Here is a 15512-nt window from a genome sequence, read left to right as displayed (position 1 = left end):
AAAATATTTATGGTCCTCATATTAGCAATTATGTCCCTTCATCAATCTTTTCATCCAGTGACAGTCAGGGACCAGGAGCACATGTTTCCTGGAGAACAGATGGGGCTTTCTTAGTACCAGGTCTAGTACAAGTGCTTGGATAGTGTGATGTTAAAACCATGCTCCAAAAAGGACAATAGCTGATTTACAACAGGTTTGCCATTAGGCCAAATGGAGACGGCATGGAAAACACATTTTTTAATACAATAACTTACAGGTAGGTTCCTGCTGGGCCTAGCAGGCAGAGTGCCCACTGAGGTAAATTGATTAGCTGGGCAGCTGGCCTGTGGTGAATGCTTGAGTTATGAAGAATTTAAACAATGTGAATATAATAATATATTTATATAGTGCTTTTCATTACAAACAGAATCTCAAAGTTGCTTAAAAAAATAAAATAAATAATAATAAATATATATATATATATATATATATATATATACACACATACATACAGTGGGGAGAACAAGTATTTGATACACTGCCGATTTTGCAGGTTTTCCTACTTACAAAGCATGTAGAGGTCTGTAATTTTTATCATAGGTACACTTCAACTGTGAGAGACGGAATCTAAAACAAAAATCCAGAAGATCACATTGTATGATTTTTAAGTAATTAATTTGCATTTTATTGCATGACATAAGTATTTGATCACCTACCAACCAGTAAGAATTCCGGCTCTCACAGACCTGTTAGTTTTTCTTTAAGAAGCCCTCCTGTTCTCCACTCATTACCTGTTTGAACTCTTTACCTGTATAAAAGACACCTGTCCACACACTCAATCAAACAGACTCCAACCTCTCCACAATGGCCAAGACCAGAGAGCTGTGTAAGGACATCAGGGATAGAATTGTAGACATGCACAAGGCTGGGATGGGCTACAGGACAATAGGCAAGCAGCTTGGTGAGAAGGCAACAACTGTTGGCGCAATTATTAGAAAATTGAAGAAGTTCAAGATGACGGTCAATCACCCTCGGTCTGGGGCTCCATGCAAGATCTCACCTCGTGGGGCATCAATGATCATGAGGAAGGTGAGGGATCAGCCCAGAACTACACGGCAGGACCTGGTCAATGACCTGAAGAGAGCTGGGACCACAGTCTCAAAGAAAACCATTAGTAACACACTACGCCGTCATGGATTAAAATCCTGCAGCGCACGCAAGGTCCCCCCTGCTCAAGCCAGCGCATGTCCAGGCCCGTCTGAAGTTTGCCAATGACCATCTGGATGATCCAGAGGAGGAATGGGAGAAGGTCATGTGGTCTGATGAGACAAAAATAGAGCTTTCTGGTCTAAACTCCACTCGCCGTGTTTGGAGGAAGAAGAAGGATGAGTACAACCCCAAGAACACCATCCCAACCGTGAAGCATGGAGGTGGAAACATCATTCTTTGGGGATGCTTTTCTGCAAAGGGGACAGAACGACTGCACCGTATTGAGGGGAGGATGGATGGGGCCATGTATCGTGAGATCTTGGCCAACAACCTCCTTCCCTCAGTAAGAGCATTGAAGATGGGTCGTGGCTGGGCCTTCCAGCATGACAACAACCCGAAACACACAGCCAGGGCAACTAAGGAGTGGCTCCGTAAGAAGCATCTCAAGGTCCTGGAGTGGCCTAGCCAGTCTCCAGACCTGAACCCAATAGAAAATCTTTGGAGGGAGCTGAAAGTCCGTATTGCCCAGCAACAGCCCCGAAACCTGAAGGATCTGGAGAAGGTCTGTATGGAGGAGTGGGCCAAAATCCCTGCTGCAGTGTGTGCAAACCTGGTCAAGACCTACAGGAAACGTACATCTCTGTAATTGCAAACAAAGGTTTCTGTACCAAATATTAAGTTCTGCTTTTCTGATGTATCAAATACTTATGCCATGCAATAAAATGCAAATTAATTACTTAAAAATCATACAATGTGATTTTCTGGATTATTGTTTTAGATTCCGTCTCTCACAGTTGAATTGTACATATGATAAAAATTACAGACCTCTACATGCTTTGTAAGTAGGAAAACCTGCAAAATAGGCAGTGTATCAAATACTTGTTCTCCCCACTGTGTATATATATATATATATATAAAATTTTTTTTCCCCCAAACTAATCTAACCCCAAAGAGACCCATACATGAATAAGGTTATTCATTGACTGGACCATTTTAATTTCATTGTCAGAGGTTGACACCTTAACCTAGACTGATTACGGCACGGGCTTAGCTTAAAGATGCACTATGCAGAAATCGCTCCGCCATTTCCTGGTTGCTAAAATTCTAATAGTTAAACTAATTTCAGATTATGTGACGAAACAAGCAAGTAAAGTGTAGAGAATCATTGTATCATTTAAACCGCTGTGAAATATATTTTCCATAACCAAAAATATTGTATTTTCAGCTACTGTATAAAACCTAAATTAAAAGACGCAAAAACGAAACTTTAGAACGGAAAGCATTGAAGAGCGCACATAGAACAGATCTAAAGCTTCTTAGACTTGCTTTCAATGAGAATGACAGATCTATAAACACACACTTCTATGTGAATTTGGTCAGGTCGCCCATAAAGTTACATATTGCAGCTTAGGAGCTGAAAGCCAAGTAGCTTTCAGGAGTCCCAGAGCCATGAAGACTATGTGAGAATGAAGTGTGACGAATCACTGGGAGAAGTCTGTGTGCTTCTGCCAGTGGCAAATAACTGTGTTCAGACCTACAGAACAGTACGTAGAATGATTTAATATGCCATTTAGCAGACGCTTTTATCCAAAGCGACTTACAGTCATGCGTGCATAATATTTTTTTGTGTATGGGTGGTCCCGTGAAATAAAAAACCTTGAGACACAATGATTCCCATGCTAAGAGGCACAATGGCCAGTGCGGCACTTTCTCAGGTTAGTTGCAAAAGTGAGATGGTTTTGGCTCCACTCTTTGTGTGTGTGTGTGTGTGTGTGTACACAGTAGACTGAAGGAGCAGAGTGAACGAAATTTGAACCTAAAAGAAACTTAGCCGGACATGAATCTGAGATGTCTGATAATGTACTGGGAAAGGGGATCCCATAAGTACCAGACTCCATAGTTGAGAGAGGTGATGAACCACTGTCCTCTGTAAACTAATCCACCATTATCTACATACGTTTTAATTATTGGTGGATTAAAGGTAGACTTAAAAGTAAACAGCATTGTGGGTCAATTTCCGCAACAACTAAGAGCGCTGAAGTGCGAGGCTCAACTTCACTGTTTTGGTGTCCTGGCTACCACACTGTGAACAGTGTGAGGCGAACCCCTGCACTAGAGGTGTCCTCCCGAGTGGCGCAGTGGTCTAAGGCACTGCATCGCAGTCAGGGTAGGGGAGGGAATGGCCGGCAGGGATGTGGCTCAGTTGGTAGAGCATGGCATTTGCAACGCCAGGGTTGTGGGTTCGATTCCAGTATAAAAAATAAATAAAAAATAAAATAAAAATGTATGCACTCTAACTGTAAGTCGCTCTGGATAAGAGCGTCTGCTAAATGACTAAAATGTAAATGTAGAGATTGACACAGGAGTGAAAATTCATTCCTGTCAATTTTTTTCCTGTACTGTTCTGATCCAGCAACAGTTCTATAACCCCGTAACTTTCCTGTCCCTTCCGATAAAAATCCCTCCTGTCCTGTGCTCATTTTTATGCGCAGAAATATGTAGGCTGTTGTGTGTGTTTAGGATGTTTTGAAAATAATTTCAGTAATGCAATATGCGACTGTGATGTGGTTGTCTTAACGATCTTAGTTAAATGAACCGACTGTAAGTCGCTCTGGATAAGAGTGTCTTCTAAATCAGGGGTTCCTAAACCTTTTCACTCAGGCCCCCCTTCCAGCATTGGTGCACATCCCACGCCCCCCCTGTACGAGCACACGCCACGTCCATTTCTATGGGCACAAGCACTGCTCATGACACTAACTTCTCACCCCTCTTGTTGGCAGAGAGAAAATGTTGCAGGTTTAAAGTTCATTTCCTGCAATGCTACACATTTTGTCATGTCTAATGTGTATTCATGTGATGAGTGACTCGAACATTACTACAAAATCTATAGGCAAAAAAACCTATCTAAAAAACGTTAGCTGACATTTCTGACAGGTTATAAATAGCTCTCTCTCTCTAAGCTATGCAATGACTGACATGACAAGATGGAAACTGATGATGCACTACCCAATTTCACCTTGCTCGCCCCACATTTGGGAACCACTGTTCTAAATGAACTAAATGTTGATGACGTAAGGCTGGAGGATAGAGATCCCAGCAGGATGGTCTGCTCAGCACCGGCATAAAACCGTAGCCTACAGCTGAGCACTGCACACATATGAACATTTAGGCCACAACATTTACAACATGAAGTTACAAAAAAAAAAAAGAGTGGCAGTACTGCATCAGTCAATCTATTTGTATTTCACTCTTCACCTCAGATGGCACAGGTTTAGTTAAATAGGCAAACAATTGGGCTTGACCGGTAACGTTGTTGGGAGTAGGCCTAGAGGAGCTATGCCACACCGCTTGTACCCCATTTGATAAAAGCAAGCCGTGTACTCGGTTCCTTCATTGTCAAAGACAACTATCAAATTTAGCTAAAACATTGCTCTTTCCTTGGCTCTAATGTTAATGATGGGTCCTTGGCTGCAACTCCTTTCTTGAAGGCTTCATCATTCACTGACAGTCTATGTTGGCATCTGAGGTAAACTAGTGACTGGCTACAACTGGAGCGGGGCATGAGAGTGAGCCAACGGAAGGGGGAGGGGGGAAATGAGCATTTCTTTTGTATAGATTTATTTTTATTGTTTATATACCTATTCCTGTACAACCCGTTCCTGTAGACTGTCGATCCGGTCCCGAACTTGACTCTAGAACTTGACTCCCATTCCTGCCGGAATCCCGCAAGAGTCCTGTTCCCGTGTTAAACATCTACCGTGCACATGCGCAGATACTGTGTGAGAGCCAAGTCTTGCATCTCACTCATCTCAATATATGCGATGCTGCTCATGGCAACGTCATTTCGCTGACTATACCTTTAATGTAATATGTAAAAAGGTGGACCCAGTAAACCTCCCAGCTCTATTACCGGAGATGGCCCAGAGGCACATTAATTTACAGTAATGTACAGACACGTTACAAGGCAAGCACTTAGGATTAATATTTAAATCCTCAACAAGATGCTCAGCTAGCATCTCATTAGCAAACACGTTTGATTTAACATCTTCCTCAGTGGTAAATTATCCAAAAATGTCTAACAGATATTAGTACACTGACCCAATTCCTTTGAAAATGGGGCGGTTTTGAAAATAAATATGGCACAGTTAATGTACACAAAGCAAACAGGCACCAAAACAGCGTACTATGACAGAGTGACCTAAACAGCACATACTGTGAGAGAGTGCTCTAAAGAGCACATACTGTGAGAGAGTGATCTAAAGAGCACATACTGTGAGAGAGTGATCTAAACAGCACATACTGTGAGAGAGTGATCTAAACAGCACATACTGTGAGAGAGTGATCTAAACAGCACATACTGTGAGAGAGTGATCTAAACAGCACATACTGTGACAGAGTGATCTTTTCTTAAAATGTTCTCTTCTTACCGACATACTCCTCCACATCCCTGACAGAGAAGCTGGAGGGGGGCAGCTTGAGACCCAGTCCGACCAGTTCGGGAACGGCGATGGGGTAGCTGAAGCCCTGCTTCTCCAGGTACTTGTGTGTTACCTGATGCCCCTGCATCTGCACCAGGATCTCAGCCGCACTGCATCAAAGGAAAGAGGGGTAATTTACATTACTACAGAGTTAACAAGTAAGAAAGATTAGCAAAAAATTAAAAAGGAAATAGTAACACAATAAAATAACTATAACCATAGCTGCAGGAAGTAGTTTGGGGGTGGGGGTGCTGCGATTTTTGCAGAAAAATGTTTTTGCCCCCGATGAAGACGTCTATAAATCGGTCTGCTAATACAGGACTAGTAAAAGGCACAGTGCACTAGTTTTGTGAAAAATGTATTGGAGTGCTTACCAGCATTTGTAACTTGAGCCTGATCATTAATCTGATAATACTTGTGGAATATAAAAATGCTTGCTTGATATGTTTTTCAGGTTCTTGCAAATGCAACTTATTTAAAACTGAAATGGTCTCTTCTTCCTTTTCCATTTTAGTAGACGCTTTTATCCAGAGCAACTTAAAGTAGTGAGTGCATACATTTTCATACTTTTTCGTACTGGTCCCCCGTGGGAATCGAACCCACAACCCTAGCATTGCAAGTGCCATGCTCTACCAACTGAGCCACATCATCATATCACATCATCACAAACCACTTGATGTCTCAATGTACTCAATTACTGTATTGTGCATTGTTTTTATTCATGGTGATGGAAAGTCTACAGCTACAAACCTAGACGACCAGCCTATGTGCAATATACACTGCTCAAAAAAATAAAGGGAACACTTAAACAACACATCCTAGATCTGAATGAATGAAATAATCTTATTAAATACTTTTTCTTTACATAGTTGAATGTGCTGACAACAAAATCACACAAAAATTATCAATGGAAATCAAATCTATCAACCCATGGAGGTCTGGATTTGGAGTCACCCTCAAAATTAAAGTGGAAAACCACACTACAGGCTGATCCAACTTTGATGTAATGTCCTTAAAACAAGTCAAAATGAGTCTCAGTAGTGTGTGTGGCCTCCACGTGCCTGTATGACCTCCCTACCACGCCTGGGCATGCTCCTGATGAGGTGGCGGATGGTCTCCTGAGGGATCTCCTCCCAGACCTGGACTAAAGCATCCGCCAACTCCTGGACAGTCTGTGGTGCAACGTGGCGTTGGTGGATGGAGCGAGACATGATGTCCCAGATGTGCTCAATTGGATTCAGGTCTGGGGAACAGGCAGGCCAGTCCATAGCATCAATGCCTTCCTCTTGCAGGAACTGCTGACACACTCCAGCCACATGAGGTCTAGCATTGTCTTGCATTAGGAGGAACCCAGGGCCAATTGCACCAGCATATGGTCTCACAAGGGGTCTGAGGATCTCATCTCGGTAACTAATGGCAGTCAGGCTACCTCTGGCGAGCACATGGAGGGCTGTGCGGCCCCCCAAAGAAATGCCACCCCACACCATGACTGACCCACCGCCAAACCGGTCATGCTGGAGGATGTTGCAGGCAGCAGAACGTTCTCCACGGCGTCTCCAGACTCTGTCACGTCTGTCACGTGCTCAGTGTGAACCTGCTTTCATCTGTGAAGAGCACAGGGCGCCAGTGGCGAATTTGCCAATCTTGGTGTTCTCTGGCAAATGCCAAACGTCCTGCACGGTGTTGGGCTGTAAGCACAACCCCCACCTGTGGACGTCGGGCCCTCATACCACCCTCATGGAGTCTGTTTCTGACCGTTTGAGCAGGCACATGCACATTTGTGGCCTGCTGGAGGTCATTTTGCAGGACTCTGGCAGTGCTCCTCCTGCTCCTCCTTGCACAAAGGCGGAGGTAGCGGTCCTGCTGCTGGGTTGTTGCCCTCCTACGGCCTCCTCCACGTCTCCTGATGTACTGGCCTGTCTCCTGGTAGCGCCTCCATGCTCTGGACACTACGCTGACAGACACAGCAAACCTTCTTGCCACAGCTCGCATTGATGTGCCATCCTGGACGAGCTGCACTACCTGAGCCACTTGTGTGGGTTGTAGACTCCGTCTCATGCTACCACTAGAGTGAAAGCACCGCCAGCATTCAAAAGTGACTAAAACATCAGCCAGGAAGCATAGGAACTGAGAAGTGGTCTATGGTCACCACCTGCAGAACCACTTCTTTATTGGGGGTGTCTTGCTAATTGCCTATAATTTCCACCTGTTGTCTATTCCATTTGCACAACAGCATGTGAAATGTATTGTCAATCAGTGTTGCTGTCCTAAGTGGACAGTTTGATTTCACAGAAGTGTGATTGACTTGGAGTTACATTGTGTTGTTTAAGTGTTCCCTTTATTTTTTTGAGCAGTGTAGTAATGTACATTTACATTAAGTGGTTTTTAAGGATAGTAAATTAATGGCGCACAAAAAGTAGTTGTTTTCCATGTTATTTGATCAAAAACTTGTTTTGTTTTATTTGATGTAGATGTTTTGTGTCTTTGCCCATAATTTTGCACCTTTTGATGTAAATGTGGACAGGTTCTTTCTGGATTCCATTAGAATAACAATTGCTGGGAAAGGGACAGGGCAACAACTCTTACAATTACAATTACTGAATACTGCAAGATACTGTTCTTAATTATACAACTACCTTTTTTTCCCAAAGCAGAGATGCTGATTTTTTAAAATTAATATACTTTTTAAATTCAGATTTGTTCAGGGTGTTCTGCAGTACCCTCAGCACCCCTACTTCCCACAGCTATGACAATAACAAGACTATATACAAGGAGTACCAGTACCGAGTCAATGTGCAAAGGTACGAGGTAGTTGAGGTAATGTGTGCATGTAGGTACGGGTAAAAGTAACTAGGCAATCAGGATAGATAATAAACAGAGTAGCAGCATGTGAAGAATGTGAGAGCTTTTCTGGATCCCTCTTCCCTACAGCTAAAGGTCCCAAAGCTTCTGGCATGTGCAGGATTCTCTAATTTATGCACAGTCTTTACTCTACTCGTAGAGAACAGGCTACTCCGGCGAATGGTGCTTGTTTAATAAAGTTTGATCAAAGCTGAATCAATGTCTGCAAGATCACAATGATAGTATTCTACATAACAGAACCGAATATAATAGCATAGTATAACGTTACTGTAAGACAAAAAAACATTACCTCATTGCTTATTGTGATAATGGTCGCATTTATTTCATGTGGCCAAAACTAAAGTGCGCCACTAGGCAAAATATGTGCTTTGAAACTAAACACAGGTAGGCTATGCTACAGTTCGTTAACACGATCTGCTCTTAAATTATCTCACTGTGCATAATTCAAAACAACACTGTATAACTCATGATCTAAATGCATATCCCCATGAATCTGATTGAGATCAAATGGTTGGCATGCAGATCATGCATGGACGTTTCACCGGTAGAAAACGTGAAGAATTATCCATCACGATTGACAGTGAGAAATGTGAAGGGACAGTGACTACAAAAATGTGTGCGTAAAGTAGAGGTAAAGAAACACATGGGCAGAACGTGATTTGGATCTTCGGCTCTGGGGAAAAGGGATCCAGGGTGTTGGGACGGGGTAATTCTTCACGCAGGACAGGGGCGTTTACCTACGGATCCGTAGCCTCTTGCCTTTTTTGTAAGAGTTGAGTTTGTATCTGAAATGTGTCACTGAGGCAAGAGCCCAGTTCATGCTGGTTCAGTGCAATGCCCAGACCACACCAGGAAAACACTGGTTTTCAACTCAGGGTGTAAACCTTGGGCTCACTGCTATTCGGTGATTTGTGTGTGCATCTGTGGCTTGGTCACAGGGGTGTCAGGCCTGCTGGTGGGTAGTATCTTGGCTCCTTCAGTACCTGGGAAAGGGCCTGTTCTGCAGCTCTCGTACAAACACAGAGGTCCCCGCCTGAACCGGCCTGCTGCCATCGTCAGGCTCCGTGTAGTCGTGCCGGTGCCAGTTGTTACGCTTTTTCACTGCAAAGATAAGACAACAATTAATTGTTAAACTCTTGAACATTCAGAGACTCCGTGATCACAGCAGATACTACACAGAGCTAGCAGGGCTAGACTAGCTACTTAAGCGTCTGAGGAACATGGAAGCCTTGAGTTATGATTGTCTCCATAAACCATTTCACAAGCCCATAAAGCCCACGTCCTCCGCAGCCGAACAAGGGCCATGTTCAATCTCAATTTGATGATTACCCCACCATTGAATTATCCTAACAATGCCCCCCTCCGTATGCTCTGGGAGGTCAGACCCACTTTAGATCATAAATAGAGAAAGGGTAGACGTCTACCTTAGAGCCAACTATTCCCCAACTAGCAATTAAAATCAATTGTGCTGGAGTAATGCAGAGAGACAGTGTGTGGTGGATGGTACTTACTCAAGCAGGGTCCGTGTTGGACATCACAGTTGGGACAGTGGTAAACATCGATGTCCACGGCATGGTGCTCTTCCACTTGGACACAGCTGGAGTGGGAAGAGAAAAAGGAGACATTCAGATTCAGTTATAGAAAAGAAGCAGGTGCTCAACACAATATTCCACATCATACAGTGGCTTGCGAAAGTATTCACCAACCTTGGCATTTTTCCTATTTTGTTGCGTTACAACCTGGAATTAAAATCGATTTTGGGGGGTTTGTATCATTTGATTTTTACAACATGCCAACCACTTTGAAGATGCAATTTTTTGTGCGTGTGTGAAACAGACAAGAAATAAGACAAAAAAACAGAAAACTTGAGCGTGCATAACTATTCACCGCCCCAAAGTCAATACTTTGTAGAGCCACCTTTTGCAGCATTTAGAGCTGCAAGTCCCTTGGGGTATGTCTCTATAAGCTTGGCACACCTAGCCACTGGGATTTTTGCCCATTCTTCAAGGCAAAACTGCTCCAGCTCCTTCAAGTTGGATGGGTTGCGCTGGTGTACAGCAATCTTTAAGTCATACCACAGATTCTCAATTGGATTGAGGTCTGGGCTTTGACTAGGCAATTCCAAGACATTTAAATGTTTCCCCTTAAACCACTCAAGTGTTGCTTTAGCAGTATGCTTAGGGTCATTGTCCTGCTGGAAGGTGAACCTCCGTCCCAGTCTCAAATCTCTGGAAGACTGAAACAGGTTTCCCTCAAGAATTTCCCTGTATTTAGCGTCATCCATCATTCCTTCAATTCTGACCAGTTTCCCAGTCCCTGCCGATGAAAAACATCCCCACAGCGTGATGAGAGATGTTGGGTTTGCGCCAGACATAGCGTTTTCCTTGATGGCCAAATAGCTCAATTTTAGTCTCATCTGACCAGAGTACCTTCTTCCATATGTTTGGGGAGTCTCCCACATGGCTTTTGGCCAACACCAAACATGTTTGCTTATTTTTTTCTTTAAGCAAGTGGTCCTATGGACAGATCATTCAATCTCTGCTGTGGAGCTTTGCAGCTCCTTCAGAGTTATCTTTGGTCTCTTTGTTGCCTCTCTGATTAATGCCCTCCTTGCCTGGTCCGTGAGTTTTGGTGGGCGGCCCTCTCTTGGCAGGTTTGTTGTGGTGCCATATTCTTTCCATTTTTTAATAATGGATTTAAAATGGTGCTCCGTGGGATGTTCAAAGTTTCTGATATTTTTTTTATAACCCAACCCTGATCTGTACTTCTCCACAACTTTGTCCCTGACCTGTTTGGAGAGCTCCTTGGTCTTCATGGTGCCGCTTGCTTGGTGGTGCCCTTTGCTTAGTGGTGTTGCAGACTCTGGGGCCTTTCAGAACAGGTGTATATATACACTGAGATCATGTGGCACTTAAATAAAGTCCACCTGTGTGCAATCTAACTAATTATGTGACTTCTGAAGGTAATTGGTTGCACCATATCTTATTTAGGGGCTTCATAGCAAAGGGGGTGAATACTTGAAACAAGTTATTTTTTTCATTTCACTTCACCAATTTTCACTATTTTGTGTATGTCCATTACATTAAATCCAAATAAAAATCCATTTAAATTACAGGTTGTAATGCAACAAAATAGGAAAAACGCCAAGGGGGATGAATACTTTTGCAAGGCACTGTATCTCTAGAAAATATATACTGAATAGTCATATAAAAACGCAACAAGTTCAACGATTTTACTGAGTTACAGTTCATATAAGGAAATCAGTCAATTGAAATAAATTCATTAGGCCCTAATCTATAGATTTCACATGACTGGGCAGGGGCGCAGCCATGGGCGGGCCTGGGAGGGCATAGGTCCACCCACTTGGGAGCCAGGCCCAGCCAATCAGAATGAGTTTCTCCTCACAGACAGAAATACTCCTCAGTTTCATCGGCTGTCCGGGTGGCTGGTCTCAGGCGATCCCGCAATTGAAGAAGCTGGATGTGGAGGTCCTGGGCTGGCGTGGTTACATGTGGTCTGCGGTTGTGAGGCCCGGTTGGACGTACTACCAAATTCTCTAAAACGACATTGGAGGCGGCTTATGGTAGAGAAATGAACATTCAATTCTCTGCCAACAGCTCTGTTGGACATTCCTGCAGTCAGCATGCCAATTGCACGCTCCCTCAAAACTTGAGACATCTGTGGCATTGTGTTATGTGACAAAACTGCACATTTTAGAGTGGCCTTTTATTGTCCCCATCACAAGGTGCACCTGTGTAATGATAATACTGTTTAATCAGCTTCTTGATATGCAACACCTGTCAGATGGGATGGATTATCTTGACAAAGGAGAAATGCTCAATAACAGGGATGTAAACAAATGTGTGCGCAACATTTTAGAGAAATAAGCTTGTTGTGCGTATGGAACATTTCTGGGATCTTTTATTTCAGCTCATGAAACATGGGACCAATACTTTCCATGTTGCGTTTATATTTTTGTTCAGTATAGTTTAAAGTTAGGAAGTGATCCAACATCACCCTCAACACTCCTATTATTCTATTTCGGTCATTAGCTGTCACTTTGATATTGTAAATGCAAAATTACTATTCATAAATAACTGTTGCAAAATATAAATACTTCCCCCTCTCATTCAAGAAGGGATCCAGCCGAGTGGTCAACCAACTATGGTACACATCAACAGCCATCTATAGTAGGCAGGGACGAATCGGAAGTGTCAAAGTTGTCTTCTTTAAAACTTGTGAGCTGTGTTTAACTTTAGGAATCCAGGGAATCCAAATCTTACAGGGCTTTCTCCAAATCACATAAGGAAGCTATAAAAAGGTTTCAGCTCACTTCCTTTCATATACAGAACATCCTGCCATCCCGATCCAATGTCACATAAGGACATCATACTCCACAAGTCATTTCGACTAGGCTACCTTGGGCACTATTCAACAGGAAAATAGCTGTTTTACGCATGAAACATAGTGACCAGTTTGCCTTAGAGCCTCATAAGCCTGCAGAGTAATGATCTCCAGAGGGCTCCACTGGCTTCAGCTATGGAAACGGTTGCCAAGGGGAAGTTAAGACAACTTCAACCCCCTCAGTGCAGAGTGAGACCTAGATCTATGCCACTCACTCAGCTAGAGTATTCCCATCACTTCCAGAGCAGCGCTATGCAAAGCAGCATGCACGAAACGAACAGAACGGAATACTTTAAATCACAACACTGAGGGCAACATAGGCACACTCCCTGTGCCCTGTCAACCTAAAATAGCAGGAATATCATATGACATAGCTTTATTCTGTTTATGTCCAACGTTGCCAATTTGTTGAGCAGCGACTAATGTGGGCGGACTGGAGCTCCGACTTCATAGCGACAATGTCGTGTGTAATTGCGGGCTATTCTTTGGGTGCTGAAATCAGACTTTTTAAAATGTATTTTTACCCCCTTTTTCTCCCCAAATTCGTGATATCCAATTGCGATCCTATTACCATCTTGTCTCATCACTGCAACTCCCCAACGGGCTCAGGAGAGACGAAGGTCGAGACATGCGTCCTCCGAAACATGACCCGCTAAGCCGCGCTTCTCAACACCCACTCGCTTAACCCGGAAGCCAGCTGCACCAATGTGTCGGAGGAAACACTGTTCAACTGATCGAACCCCAGGCTGTAGTGACACCGCAACACTGCGATGCAGTGCCTTAGACCGCTGCGCCACTCGAGAGGATGAAATCAGTCATTTTACTTCATTTTATGTGACGTCCACACTAGTCGCCGCTCAACTCCATCGTAAATCCTTGAGTTTACAGGGGCTGAGTTGTGGCTTCAGATGTTTGAGGGCTGTGTTTGGCATAGCCTGGGGCAGTGGTGGTAGGGGGCATCCATGATGCCACCGAGAGTGGGAACCGGCCCCGCTGAAGCAGCAGTGAAGGTGCCCACATCAAAGACTCCAGCTCTCCCTTCCCGCCAGGCTAGGCGGGTCACTGGTGTGGGGGGAGGGTGCCGCAGGTTAGGGAGGAGGAGAGGACCGGCCGACAGGCTGAAAGGAGTCTTGACGACACCGCCACTGATTTGTCATCTTATTTCAGCTAGTCCACATCTTGAGGACATAGCCCCCCTGAACACTGGTAACTAATCATACAGTGGCAGTGTGTGTTGTTGAGAATGTCTGGCTCGGAGAGACTGTCCAGAACCGACTACAACCCACACCCACTCATCCTTACGTCATGACTGCAGTCGAGCATCGGAATAGTGGGCCCTCTATTTTTCCACTCCGCTACTTCCACTCACTCTATTGCGGAGAGTGAAGTGCACATCGCTAATAACGACTCGCAGCTCATATTGTTTCCGGAGCAGGCTTATGATGATGAAACCACCACTCTCTTAGGAAACGCATGAGTCACCAGGCAACCAGTAGGCATGTATGTCACGCTGAAAGGAATTCCCAACCTAGTGTAAGACATTCAGGCTGGTTCAAAGGAGGGAGTAGGCATCTTACTTCCATTGGGTAAGCATTAGGCTGGGCATAAGAGGAAAATGTATTAACAATTTCACTGTACTATGAAAGGGGAGAAGACAAGGCAGTTAGGCTGAGCAACATAGAAAGACTAGGCATCTATCCTACAAGAACAGCAACAGAACAAATCAAAATAGGATATGGTTTCCAACCGTAAGGGGCAGAATAGATAAACAGCAACCACAGACAATACTGTATTCAACACCCTGTCAGGCTCACCACCAACCTGAGCTAGTGACGTGCTTCTGTTACTAGGCTATACCATTCTGCCTTTGTTCTCACCTCCTCTTCGGATATGGAGTGGAATGATGCAACTTTCTCAGTGATGACATGCTGATCACTGCTGTGGCTGGGAGTCTCTAGCGGCAGGTAGCCAAACATACAGCTAGAGCACTACCTCAGTGAGAGGGACTAATCAGAGAGCTTACAGAGGCAGACAAAGCATGGAGCATGATGGGAGCAATGAGCATGTGATAGGGATCCAGAGGTGAGATCTGCTCTTTTCTGGTGCCATGGTTACCCCCAGTCTTTCCCGTTCATTTAACCCTCAATGGATTATCATTCCTGGGAGTCTAGCCCGCTCCCCTGTGCATGTGTAGTCTATTTAATATCATCATCATCATGTGAGAGAGATGCACCAGGTACAAAAAAGGATTTCAATATCCTTTACAACAGATACTTCTTACTCCCACTTATAGACTGTTGGATTTGCATCTTGCATGGCTGCTGTTGCTTTTCCCTACATAGACTACACACATCAGGCTGTTGCAGTTGTATTGCACCACTGTTGTTGTGGGAGGGGGAGATCATCTTTGGCAAAAACAAAAAGACTAGAGATTATACAAAAAAGTCCTGGCTGCGCATTAGTATTATTTTGACTTGAATGTGAAGCAGGGGTGTTCTGGTGGATGATCCCATTAAAATATCAAGGATACCGATAAAATACCACTAGCAAGGTACATAACTAAGCAGCACTCCAGAGATA

General features: G+C 43.9%; 1 protein-coding gene across 2 annotated transcripts in view; it reads right to left on the bottom strand.

Moving 5' to 3' along the window:
* Window positions 1-15512, bottom strand: part of LOC121532320 (lysine-specific demethylase 7B-like) — a 42131-nt gene that overhangs the window by 14053 nt on the left and 12566 nt on the right. For both annotated transcript variants that reach the window (XM_041838189.2, XM_041838190.2), the window contains exons 2-4: window positions 10040-10125; window positions 9512-9629; window positions 5616-5776 (exon numbers count right to left, since the gene is read on the bottom strand). In XM_041838189.2, coding sequence (XP_041694123.2) covers window positions 5616-5776; window positions 9512-9629; window positions 10040-10125 — 365 coding nt within the window. The remainder of the gene's footprint in view (window positions 1-5615; window positions 5777-9511; window positions 9630-10039; window positions 10126-15512) is intronic.

This window comes from Coregonus clupeaformis, chromosome 19 (assembly GCF_020615455.1).
Source record: "Coregonus clupeaformis isolate EN_2021a chromosome 19, ASM2061545v1, whole genome shotgun sequence".
NCBI lineage: Eukaryota > Metazoa > Chordata > Actinopteri > Salmoniformes > Salmonidae > Coregonus > Coregonus clupeaformis.
Note: the sequence above shows the minus strand (reverse complement) of the source record. Positions and strands in the feature narration are given on the sequence as shown.